The sequence below is a fragment of the Phascolarctos cinereus genome, unplaced genomic scaffold (assembly GCF_003287225.1).
Source record: "Phascolarctos cinereus isolate Bilbo 61053 unplaced genomic scaffold, phaCin_HiC Scaffold_726;HRSCAF=1367, whole genome shotgun sequence".
NCBI classification, from domain to species: Eukaryota; Metazoa; Chordata; class Mammalia; order Diprotodontia; family Phascolarctidae; genus Phascolarctos; species Phascolarctos cinereus.
In genome coordinates this window covers 379953867-379967008 of record NW_027556098.1, presented here as the reverse complement: position 1 = coordinate 379967008, position 13142 = coordinate 379953867, and the positions used below count along the sequence as shown (strand labels likewise).

The 13142-nt window shown below is 45.6% G+C and overlaps 1 protein-coding gene across 12 annotated transcripts in view; it reads right to left on the bottom strand.

Moving 5' to 3' along the window:
* Window positions 1-460: 460 nt before the first annotated feature.
* KIF17 (kinesin family member 17) overlaps window positions 461-13142 on the bottom strand; it is a 60717-nt gene continuing 48035 nt past the window's right edge. For 3 of the 12 annotated variants that reach the window (XM_020973147.2, XM_020973148.2, XM_020973140.2), the window contains 4 exons: window positions 9495-9753; window positions 8222-8289; window positions 4477-4597; window positions 461-1334 (listed from right to left, as the gene is read on the bottom strand). In XM_020973147.2, the coding sequence (XP_020828806.1) occupies window positions 1144-1334; window positions 4477-4597; window positions 8222-8289; window positions 9495-9753 (639 nt within the window). In that variant the 3' untranslated portion in view covers window positions 461-1143. Of the gene's footprint in view, window positions 1335-4476; window positions 4598-8221; window positions 8290-9494; window positions 9754-13142 lie in introns of those variants that run through there. The other 9 variants (XM_020973145.2, XM_020973142.2, XM_020973143.2 and 6 more) reach the window with 9 other exon arrangements.

The following is a 13142-nucleotide window of genomic DNA, read 5'->3' as shown; positions in this document are numbered from 1 at the left end:
TTGAACTGACTTGAGGGTATGATTTGTAAATGCATGCCTATCAGTAATGTTTTAAGACAATGGTCATAAATGGGGCGGATGAGATGGAGGAGGAAGACATAGGAGTCAGGAAGAACACTCCAGGAGCCTATTAAATCGTGCTTCTTAGGGTCCTCGCTGTAGAGACATGTAGTTCAATTGTCTATTTTTGCCTATGAGGAAACTGACAAGGGCTCAAGGGACTTGGCCAAGGTTAGACACATAATATAGATAGGGGCAGAAGCCTGGGTTTGAAGCCGCCTCATCTAACTCCTTACATCCCACCTTCCCCCATACCATGTTACCTCCCCTTCCCAGACTCCCCGTTTTGGGGGCACCTGAGGGGCCCAGCTCCGGATGGCCCTGCTAGACGGGCACCTTGGGTAAAACAGAGCCCAGAAGGGGTTCTTAAAACAACAGAGAGGAGTCGCTCCGGGGGAGCTTGTCAGAATGAGGCAGTTTAATGTGCCAGCTCCGTGGGAGGCTCCCCGTGTTCGTTGGGGAGGGCCGGCTCCCACCTAGAGCCGGGGGCTCCGCAGGGAGGCCAGGGCTTGTCCCTCCATCCATCTGGACGCGCCATTTATTTTTCTCATCAGGAATCCAAAGCTCAGTCAGCAGGAGAGGCCAAAGAAGGACCCTCTCCCTCCCTCTGGTCAAATGGCTTTCGTTCCAGTCTCATCCATGCAATTAACCCTGAAGGGTGGCCCCCCAGAAAACCCTTGGCGGTGGTGCGTTTGGGGAGGGGTGGTCTGCTAAGGTCCGTCAGGATCACCACTGGCTGGCAGGTTCTCAGGGGGGCTCAGGCTGCAGGTGCAAACAAAATGGGGGGGAGTGGGGGGCAGGAAAACAGCTACTGCTGTGTCCCTTTTTTAGGAGCGAGAACAGAGCTGTTGGAGGGGTTGGACAGGTGTCCGGATCATGAAGCGCAAGGAGTCTTTCCTTGCCTCAGTCCTGCCAGCCAGGCAGGCTGAGGGCAGGCTGGAGGAGCTGTCCCTGGCCCAGGGCCAGCTGGCACCCTCCGCACCCCCTCCCCCCGGCCGGAGGAGAGGGGAGGCAGAGTCTAGCAGGGCCAGGACAGGGGCAGCTAGCTCCGGGCGGGGCGGGGTGGGGTGGGGGGTGCGGAGCTCAGAGGGGCTCATTGCCAAAGTTACTTTTGCTTTTCTTGCGCTTGGCCTTGGCAAAGGGGATGTCCAGGGACTCGAGACGGAAGGGCCGAGGCTGGGGCATGTCCGTGGCCTGGGTGGGTGAGATGGGTGTCAGGATGGAAGAGGCGTTGTTCAGGGAGGAATTGAGCCCGGGCGGTGAGTTATGGTGAGCTGCGGAGGCAAGGGAGACAAGGAAATCAAATGAGGAATCCTGAAGGAAACAGAGCTTACAGAAGTGGCCATCTATCCATCCATCCACTGCTTCACTCACCTTCACTCACCTACTTTGTGCAAAATATGATAGGCAGCATAAGACCCAAGTCCTTGCATTTAAGGAACTTAGTAGGGGTGATAAGTCTACAGACATAAAATAAAGCACCCTGAGAAAAATGACTCCCATTCATAGCGCTTTGGGAAATATTGCAAACCCCATCTTACAGACGAGGAAATGTAGGCTTGGAGCATGGTTGGGACTCAAGGTCACATTGATAGCAAGGGGCAGAACCAGGTCTTGGAACCCAGGACTTTTATGCCTTGAAGGGTAATGTTCTTTCCATTGTACAAGCTGATACCTAAGCAAGGTATTGAACTGTTTGTTGCTTAAGTGATCAGAATTATCGTTACATACACATATCTTTGCAACGTCAAGGGAAAGGAAGGAAGACACCGGCTGCCCCTCCGCGCGCTGGATGGACCCCCAGTGATGAATTTAAGGAAGGACACGGACAAGGGTCACAAAGGGCAGGCACACAGGGATAGGTTGTAATCTGCGTTGTTGGAGAGATTAATGAGACCTTAGCCCTGTTGGTGTGTTTGAGTAGCATTATAGAAGAGCTCCCATGGATAGTGACTTACAATTTATACAGGATTTGGGGGGGGGGGGGTCAGTCAGTAAGCATTTATTAATAGTCTGCTGTGTGCCAAGCACTGAGGACACACAGAAGGGAAAAAGGTAATCTCTGCATTCAAGGAACACATACTCTAGTGGAGCATTTGAGGGGGTCAGGAAAGGCTTTTTGTAGAAGATGGGATTTTTGCTAGGGCTTAGAGGAAGAAGCCAGGGAAGCCAAGAGAAGAAGATATTTCTCTGTGTGGTCTCTTCTCCAAGTTAAACCTCTCCAATTCCTTCAATGGATCCTCATATAATGTGGACTACAGCTGTCCAATTCGTTGTCAATGGTCACCATCCTCTGGAAGTACTTCAGTTTGTCAATATCCTGTCTAAAATGTGATGCTCATTAAAGAGCATAATACTCCAGATCATACAGAATTTTCTTCACTAGGGCTGTGAGTTGGGTGACTTAGTATTATCCCCATTTTACATAAGAGGAAATAGGCCCAAAGAGACTGGGTGACTTGCCTACAGTCATGCTGCAGGGTCAGGACTCAAACCCAAGATTGCTGACTTTAAGTCAGAGATGTTCTCCCTCCTACATCTTGCTTTGCACAAGTACGATGTATATTGCTTGCTTTTAAAAATTGAAAAGGTTGTTTTATACACCAAAGAATTACCACTGATGATCCCCCATAGAGCAATGGAGAGAGGCAGTCTTCAATCCATTGGGAGTGAGAAATCATACAAGAGAAGTGGTTTAAAGCGGTGGGACCAAGTTCAGATAGAAACACTTCCCTATAGACTGCACATTGACTCAGAAGCCCACAAATCAACATTTATCTGTTATGTTGTATTCTTGCTTATTTTGCTAAACATTTCCTAATTCCCTTTTCATCTGGTTCCTGGCTGTGCCAGACATCTGGCTACAAATTTGACACCTCTGGCCTAAAGGATATCACCTATAAAAAGTGTGACTGGAGAAAAAGATGAATATGGAGGGAGAGCAAAGGACAACAGATAGCCTGTACACTCCAGTGGTATATAGAACAAGTGTCAATAGAACAAGAGGAAGACTCTCAGCATGTTGAATGGACCATCAGGGATAACTTTATGGAAGGACCTTGGCAAGAGTAACCCAAGATGAGTAGGCAGGTAGCTGTGATCTCCATCACTTCAAGGAAAAGCCATGTCGATGGGGTTATGTATAGTTGTTGTTCAGTCTTTTTTCAGTCGTGTCTGACTCTTTGTGACCTCATCTGGGGTTTTTTTGGCAGAGATACTAGAGTGATTTTCTATTTCCTTTTCCAGCCCATTTTACAGATGAGGAAACAAGGTTAAATGACTTGCCCAGGATGACACAGCTAGTAGGTATCTGAAGTCAGATATGAACTCAAGAGTGAGTCTTCCTAACTGCCAGCCAAGTACTCTGTCCACTATGCCACCTAGCTGCCCACAGAACCAAGAGATCCTTTTACCTGTATGTTCCATCCCTTTATATATTTTTTTTCTATTGATTACTGGCCCTTGGCAGATCAAGTTTCTCTGTCCCTGGTGACTATAACTTAGTAATCATCATTTCCATTTCTATAGCACCTGAAGGTTAGCAAAGTTCTCTCCTCTTGATAGCTCTAAGAAATGAAGAACTTCTGCTTACAGTGGACCCCTGGTTCTCCCCTACAGCACTAAGATTTGGGTTTGAATCCCAGCAATGCCACTTAGTGACCTTGTAGCCACTGTAACCCTAGGCAAGTTACCTGTCCTCTAAGGTGTACAACAAGGTCTCAGAAAAGACATTAGTAATTCCTTCTCCCATTTCCGTGATTTTGCCATTGGCATCCCCTGTGTCTAAAATGCACATTCCTCCTTTCTGCTTCATAAAATCCTTCACTTCTGCCAAGACTTCTACACAAAGCCTTCCCTGTTCCCCCTAATATGTTAGAGTCCTCCCTCCCAAATTAACTTGCAATTACTTTACACATATTTATATGTGTATATATATATATATGGGTGGGTGTATGACATATTATTCCCCTCAATAGAATGTAAGCTCCTTGAGGGCAGGGGCTGTTTCATTTTAGTCTTTGTATCCCCAGAACCTTGGACAGTGCCTGGCCCACAGTAGAAGCTTAAGAAATATTTTTGATTGACCAATTGATGTATTTGTAAATATGTATATATTATTCCCCTCCCCCAACAGAATGTAAGTTTCTCGAGGGCAGGGAATGCTTCATTTTAGTCTCTGTAACCTCAGTGCCTGGCTTACAGATGGATTGACTGACTGATGGACTCACTAATATAGACCAAGAGTCCCACCCTGGATGAGGGACCAAGATTCCGTGGACAGCCACTTTTTCTTCCCTTCCCCTCTATCCTCTCCAGGGGTGTCAGGGTTGTCTGGCCAGGTCTAGTTATAGCAAGACTTTTTCAGACAGGCTATGAATTAAGGAGGAGGAGGAGGAAATGAGAAGCATCCCCTACCCAGACTCTTCATGGGATCCGTACTGAGGATCTGGCTGGCCCGTTTGGATCGGAAATAGTTGCTGGCAATATTTTCACTGTCGCTCCTATTCAGCATTAGCTTGTAGCGATCTTCTTCCTGCTGGGATAACCAAGGCCCGTAAGCTGAGACCCCTCAGTGGCTCCAGTCCCACCCCCACCCCATCCCCACCAATGCCAGCACACAAAGCTCTATCACTGCAGGATTTACAAAACATTTTCCTTAAATAGGTAGGGCAGAAATTATTAATCTCATTTTATAGATGAGGAAACTGAGCCCCAAGAAGGTGAAGTTTCATGAAGCTATTAAGGGCCACCAATAGGTTTCAAACTCAAGACTGGCCATTCCCAAGGCTTTCCCAGTCTTTGCACTTTGCACTAATACTAGTTTCTCCCCCTCCCAAACCCCTTTCTGCTCCTGCTGCAGCTGCCATCTTTAGCCCTTGCCCCCATCTAGTAATAACAACAATTATAATAATTGCTAGCATATATAGCACCTACTATGTGCAAGGCACCATGCTAAGTGCTTTACATATATCTCATTTGATTCTCACAACAACCCCAAGAGGTAGGTGCCATTGCTGTTTTACATTTGAGGAAACTGAGGTGGACAGCGATTAAGTGACTTGCCCAGGATCACATAGCCCATTAAGTGTCTGAGGCCAGATTTGAACTCAAGCCTTCCTGCCTCCAGGCCCAGTGTTCTATGTACTGCTCCATCTTTTCCCTACCTTGTCCCCATGTTAGATTGCCTCCATTCTTCCTCATCCCTCCAGCTGAAGAATATGTATTCCACTCACCTACTCCAGGCCCAGCCCTGGCAGCCTCTGGCCCACCCTCAACCCCTGAGATCTGTTGTGAAAACATCATCAGTGCCTCCTTTGACCTTCTCAGTGGTTTTCAGAGAGCAAAGGTTCCAAGCAGTCTTTCCCTTCCCTGTCTGTGGAGCCTACGCTCTCTATCTTTTTTCCCTCCTTCATCAAGTTCTGGCAGGTCCATTGGCTGTGATCCATCCACATTTGGTACACTCTTATCTTTGCACACACACACAGCCCACTCCTCTAAGTGTCCCCTTCTCCACATCAATCCACAATTCAACTTGGTCCCACCTCCTCTAATCCTAACCATTCCCACCCATGCCATCCTCTGACCCCCTTCCCCAAACTCCTACAGTGCTTGTCCATACCACCATTCAGTTTAGCCTTAGACTGATTCATACTGCTGATTATCTTCCAATTTTTTGCATGAAGTCCTAATACCTGAGCAAAGAAAACTACCCTAAGGCCTTGGAAGTGTGCAGGGTTCATTTCTTCTATGCTTTCCCATTTCTAGCCAAACCAACAATGCCATGCTCCATTGCCCCCATAGGCGCGTGCTGTACCCGAGATGGTGATGCACATCTCCATCTACGAGTGAGTACAGCCCTGAGCAGGGAGGGGCCGAGAAAGCCATCCACACATGCAATGTGCCCCAAGCCCAGGCCAGTATGGGGGTCAACATATGCAACAAGAGGCCAATACGTGACAGCCAAAAATCCTAACGCTGTCTTGGGCTGCAATAAGAAAGGCATTGCTTCCAAGAAGAAAGGAGGGAAGAGTCCCTCTGTTCTCTGCCCTCGTCAGACCACACGTGAGGCATTGTGTTCAGTTCTGGGCTCCACCATTAGGGAAGGACACTCCCAGGACAGAGGCCATCCAAACAAGGGCAGCTCGTTTGGTGAGGGGCCTCGAACCTATGCCACGTGAAGAAAGGCTGAAGGAACTGCAGACGTTTTGCCTGAGGAAGAGAAAACTCAGAAAGAATGTGATAAATGAGGTCAAGTATCTGAAGGGCTGTTATGTGGGAGGAAGATTGGGCTTGCTCTGTTTGGCCCCAGAAGACAGCCCCAGGAATAGTAGGTGGAAGTTATAAAGAAGTCAATGTTTTCAAGTTTCCAGGAAGTTTTCCCTGAAATTGATGCCTGGCGATCAGAGCTATGCCAACGAGGAATGGGTCCTGGAGGGGTGGCAGCTCCTTCTCCCCAGAAGTCTTCAAGCAGTGGCTGGATGGCCCGTGGGAGGGATGATGTCGAAGGGACTTTTGGACGGGAATGGGTAGGGCCTGGTGACCTCCCCTCTGCGGGTAAGATTCTCTGACTCTGAGAGACTAACACCAATAATCATCACTAACACTGAGGAAGCACTTGGAGGTTTTCGGCCACTGAGAAGAGTGACTTTACGTCTGCTGACTCAGAATCTAGCTAAGGGAGAAGAGGCTCAAATGCCAGGTTTATTCATTTCTTCAATTCACAATGGATCGTTGACTAAGTGATTGGTTACTAAGACACTGGAGGGTTCGTGAGCTACACTGACTGAAATGTGTATATATTATATATATATACACACACACAACTTACTCATGGTGTTACGTGCTCAAGAAATTCTATAATAGACATTCTATCTTTTTTTTTTCCTTTTGGTGAGGCAATAGGGGTTAAGTGATTTGCCCAGGGTCACACAGCTAGTAAGGGTTATGTGTCTGAGGCCAGATTTGAACTCAGGTCCTCCTGACTTCAGGGCTGGTACTCCATCCACTGCGCCACCTAGCTGCCCCTGAGTAATAGATATTCTAAAGGGCAAATATGACTAAAAAAGAAGGAGGCAGGTAATGTAGTGAGAATTAACAGCAGCACAAGGTCAGCTTAGGTGTGGCAATGGTATCCAGAGGTTTTTTGTTTCTTTTTGTTAATTTTTATTTTTTTAAGACTAATTCTCTCCATGTCCTCCAGGAAAGTCCAGGGATTCGGTCCGGTCATCCCACTACTAATGGGCATGGGAGCTTTGACCTGCTCTGTTTATGACCTGGGCTGGTTCACCCCTCCTTAGACAAGCTGGTGGCCCCCCAATATGAGAGGCTCATCATAATAATGCCAAACTTAGTGGTGATGCCCAGTCAACGTAACTCACTGAGGCTCAGAACTGGCAGATGGGACAAGCCACCATGCCCGGCTCTAGAAGTTTTTACAAGCCAGAGGAAGGCTTCTGACAGAATAGGTCAGTCCTCTGTGGGACTTTACAATGTAAAAACCAGTATAAGAATCTTGTAGGAATGGACAGGTTGCCATCTGTACTGAGGGAGGAAGTCCTTGTGCTGATAAAATCATGGATCCATTAAACATGCCAATTATCAGCAAATTATTGAGAATAATCATCCTTCAGTCTTGGTTCAGAGGAGCCAACAGGAAGAGCATGGTCAGCTTCAGCTTCATAAGCGCCATGCTACTCTAACTGTAAGTTAATTTGAAGGATAGGGACATAAAGTTAGGTCAATCCAAATACAGTCTTTCTTCATTCATGTAGGAGGTAATAGGTGGGAGGACTAGGACATGAGGATGTCAATCTTCAGGCTCCTAGAAATGGAAATACTGAATCTAAAGCCTTACTATCTCTAAATTCCCTTTCCAACTTAAATATTCTATATCTAACATTACTCTCAAGTTCTAACATTCTTTGTTTTAAGTTCCCTCCCAGCTCTGACATCCTCTGTTTTAGGGTTCCTCCCAGTTCTGATTTCCATGTCCTAAGGGCCCTCTCAGCTCTGACATTCTGTGTTCTAAGGCTCCTCCCAGCTCTGACATTTTGTGTTCTAAGGGCTCTCCTAGCTCTGACATTCTTCATTCTCTTGCCTTCATTCATACTATGTTCTACCAAACTCAGTTCAAGCTGCATCATGAGATACTGGGACCTACCAATGGTTCTCCATTATCAGCTGAACAGGTTTTTCTTGAAGGCTTATTCTGTGGTAATGTTGAAACTGCTATGAGAAAAGAGAAATTGGAGTCACTCCTTACACAAACAGGCCTCTGGGCAAAAAGCAGGTCTCTTCTGACTTCAAACCCAGGGTGCTTCTACTACACTGAGCTGTGGCTTAGGAGTAAGAGGGAAACCTTGGCTAAGGAGGAAGGAAAAGATGATGCTTCTAAGGGAGCAGATGACAGTTCCTCGGGAAAACATGGACTCGCAAGGAGGCTACTGAGGCCATTCCTCTGCCTCTGACAGCACAGGTGGAACACATCATGGCAGATCTAGAAGGTCCCCTAGAACATGCATGGTTAGAGTTAGAAATAAACTTACAGACCATCTAGTCTAATCCCTGGGTGTATGATAAGGAAACTGAGGCCAGGAAAAGGTAAGTGGCCAACCCAAGAACAAACAAGTTTGGTTCAAAGGGCACATTTTAGGGTTTGTTTGAAGGCTCAAAGGAGCCAGAAAGCTGTGAGATGGAGGGGGAGGGCAGATATTGAAGACAGAATTAGGCAGAGGGTGGGAGGGAGGCAGTGTTTCGTATTAGAAAGATGACTGGATTAGGCGCTAGAAGAAAGGGGTTTGAATCCTGTCTCCGCCACTAACTTAATGTTAATTTTACCTGTGTAAAATGAAATATTTGCCCTAGATGACTATAAGTGCCTCCCAGCTCTGACGTCCTGTGTCCTAAGGGCCCTCCCAGCTCTGACATCCTGTGTTCTAAGGCCCTCCAGCCTGTGTTCTAAGCTCTGCATCTGTTTAAGGGCCTCCCAGCTCTGATATCCTGTGTTCTAAGGGCCCTCCCAGCTCTGACATCCTGTGTTCTAAGGGCCCTCCCAGCTCTGACACTCTCTGTCCTCAGGGCCCTCCCAGCTCTGACAGCCTGTGTTCTAAGGGCCCTCCCAGCTCTGACAGCCTGTGTTCTAAGGGCCCTCCCAGCTCTGACATTCTGTGTCCTAAGGCTCCTCCCAGTTCTGACATTCTGTGTTCTGAGGGCCCTCCAAGCTCTGACATCCTGTGTTCTAAGGGCCCTCCCAGCTCTGACATCCTGTGTCCTAAGGCTCCTCCCAGCTCTGACATTTTGTGTTCTAAGGGCCCTCCCACCTCTGACATTCCCTGATTCTGTGACACTTGAAGAAGGAGGGGAAAGCACCCATGCAAAGGTGAGGGTAACAATTTCTAGGCGCCTTTCAGGTCAGACGCAGCCAAACTCTTTACCTACAGGGAGACTGGTTTTCACAATGACAGGCTCTGGCACCTTCCAGAAGCCATTCTCTTCATCCCAGGATGATTCCCGCTTGATCTTATCAAGGTTGCTATAGTTACAGTCCCGTCGAATCAGTGGCTGCATCTGTTCAAGAAGCTGCTGGAAAAGCAGGAAGTCTCGCTCTTGCCTGCGGATGGTGGCCAAGTAATCAATCTTCTCCAGCTCAAATTCTGACTGTAGATCTTTGATCTCTACCTCTGCAGCCCGCAGCTAAAAGACAAGCATGCTGATGCATGAGATGGGAAAGGGCATTTCATAGTTTGTTTCATTCATTCATTCATTCATTCATTCATTCATTCATTCATTCATTCAATGACATTTCCCCTCCTCTCCAGCCTGTAGCCTGAAAGACAAGAACATCAGTCAGTGAGTTAGTAGTAAAGGGCATTTCATGAGGAGCCATAAGTAAAAAATTATTTATAGCAGCTCTTTTTTGTAGTAGCAAAGAACAGGAACCTAAAGGGAGTTGGCCTTTTATTAGAGAATGACTGAACAAATTTATAGTATATGAATGTAGTGGAATATTATTATTCTGCCATTGGAAATGACAAAAGGTACTTTTTTTTTTTTTGCAAGGCAATTGGGGTTAAGTGACTTGCCCAGGGTCACACAGCTAGTATCAAATGTCTGACGCCTTATTTGAACTCAGGTCCTCTGGACTCCAGGGCAGGTACTCTACCCACTGTGCCACCTAGCTGCCTCCAAAAGGTACTATTTTAGAGAAACCTGGGAAGACTCATATGTACTGATGCAGAGGGACATGAGCTGAACCAGGAGAACAATTTATATAATGATAACATTGAAAAAGATAAACATCTCTGAAAGCATTAAAAACTCTGGTCAGCAAAATGATCACACATGACTCCAGAAGACAGAGGATAAAGCGTGCTACTCACCTTATGTCAGGGAAAGAATGGACTAAATATGTAAAATGAGACATATAGTTTTTGGATGTGACCAATGAGAGAACTGGTTTTACTTGACTATGTATAGTTTTTGTAAAGATTTTGTTTTTGTTTTGTTTCTTTTAAATTGGGGGGGGGGGAGGAAGGAAAGAAAATTCCATGAATTCTCATCATTCACAATAGTTATGTTCTATAAAGTCACCATGAACACTGAATTAGCAAATATTGAACCATTGTTCCCAGGGAAAATACAAAGTTAAGTTCCTGCGGACCTCTGGTTATATTTACTTTAGCACATCACAGAGAAGTCTGCAGACCAGAGAATTTTCTCTTCCTTTTTCTAGATGTATCATATTGTTGATTCATTAACTTTAAACTCACAGTCTTCAGTGCTATAACTCATGCATGACGGAAACGTATTTAATGCACATATTTTCTCTGCAAGATCCCACTTGTGCCTTTATCCAATTCATTGATAACAATATCAAACAGCATCTGGCCAGAGCTGAGATACTTCCCCGCAGACCTACGTCTGAGATTTTATCAAATCATCAAGCCGGCTATCCAACCATTTATGAATCCATCTAATCAGACCATCTCTACCCCACTGTTCTCTTTTCCACAAGAATAATGTGAGATATATTACTGGGTAATCTTAGGTAAAATCAAGGTAAACTCAATAACATTCTCCAGGCCTATCTGTGTAGCAACCCTGTCAAAAAGAAAAGAAAGAACTAAGTCTAGTCTAGCAAGATCTGTTTTTGTTGGAGCCATGTGGGACCATGGGATCACTTCTACATAATCACAAACCTTCTCTTTAATCATCCATTCTAAGGAATCAGTCAAGTTCACTGCCTATAGTTTCCAGACTTGATTCCCTTCCCTTCTTTGGAAATCAGGACAACATTTGCCCTTCTCCAATCCTGTGACAACTTTCCCCTTCTCCATGATATTTCAAGTATCACGCCGAGTGATCCAGCTAGCTCTTTTGTTGTTTAAGGAAGTAGTGCATTCAGGCCAGATGCCTTGAATTCATCAGGGGAGCTAAGTGCCCTTACCATCTCCTTACTTATCTAAGCTCCTGATTGGTCTGGGGGCTATTATTGGTCATTTGATGAAAGCCAGAGGGATTTGGGTAGTAGCCAGTAGAGATTTGCAAAGAATCACTGGACTCCTTTCAAACCATTATTTAAAAGAAAAAAAATAGCCATTTTTGTCCTTTCCTTTCCAGGACTCAAAGTCATTCTCTTTGGCAGAGAAAATAGAAGGAAAATAAGTCATTCGATTAGCATTTACTACTATGGCTTACTATGTGCCAGGCTCTGTGCTAAGTCAGCTCTGCCTGCCCTGTCATCAGTTACCAACATCTCACCCGTCCCTTCTTTGATCCTGCTCTGCTCCTCTAGATAGCTTTAAATTCTATTTTTGTCATTCTTTGCTTTCTTCAGAAATCTCAGCTCATTCTGAGCTTTAGCATTCCTAACACTATTATTATAGGATTGTGCTAGGCTTTGCATTAACCGCTGTTACCTGCCCTAATTTCCATCTTTGGTACATTCTTTTTTAACATTTAAGCTGGTTGATGAGTTCCCAATACACCCGTATCGATCAGTCTCTCCAGATAATTCTCAGTTTCCCTCCTCCTATGAACTGGTAACCTTTGTGGCAAAGGCTAAGAGGGAATTGATACTCAAGCTAAGTAAAGAGGTAATCAGAGATTGCTCAGCTGCCTGAGATGAATTCAAGTCACCCATCCCCAGTGAACTGCTTCCTAGGACACTGAAAATGGGCAGAATATGGAGCCAACGTTCAGTGATCCCTTAAAGGTCATGGAGAAGGAAGAGGAGAGGTACCCCAAGATTGGAGAAGGGCAAATGAAATTTTCCCAAAAAGCTGGGGGGGAGGGTGGAATTTAGAGAATAGAATTTACAAACTATAGGTAGTGAATATGACTTCAATCCCTGGTGGAATTCTAGAAAGGAATACTTTTCTAACATATGGAAGAGTAAGTCTTGCTCACAAGGAACCAGCATGGCTTCAACATGGTTTTTCTGGACAACAAATAATGAAACAACTTGTCCCCATGGCATTAAGATGGGATGTAACCAGGGCACAGTACCATATGCCCATATCTACAGATGCAGTCACCACATCGGGTGATTTTGCTTTGTTACAAGGGAGCACTCGATCTGTAGGGAATGACATGGGTTCACCACTCCCCCTGCCCCCAGAAATGACTATGATGGAAAGACAAAAGGCGTCAATAAAATACATTTAAAAAAAAAGACATCATGCTGCATTAAACTCATTTCCTTTTTTTTCCCACGTTACCAGATTCTTGGATCAGAAGAAAGCTATAAATTAGGGATTCTTAAGCCTGGGGCCTGTGAACTCGATTTTAAAAAATTCTTGATAATTGTATTTCGATATAAATGGTTTCCTTTATTATGAGCCCAGTTCACTTGATCCTCACAACATCCCTGGGAGGTAGGTGCTATTATCATCCCCATTTCATAGACGAGAAACCTGAGGCTGTCTCTCGCTTAGGATCACACAGCACTTGAATTCAGGTCCTCCTGACACCATCTAGCTCCCTCCAACTGGTAACTGGTAACCAATCGGGTTTCGAGAAGTGAAGGAGAGAGAAGAGTCTGGCAAAGAAGACCAGATGAATGGATCAGACTTTGCTGGCCA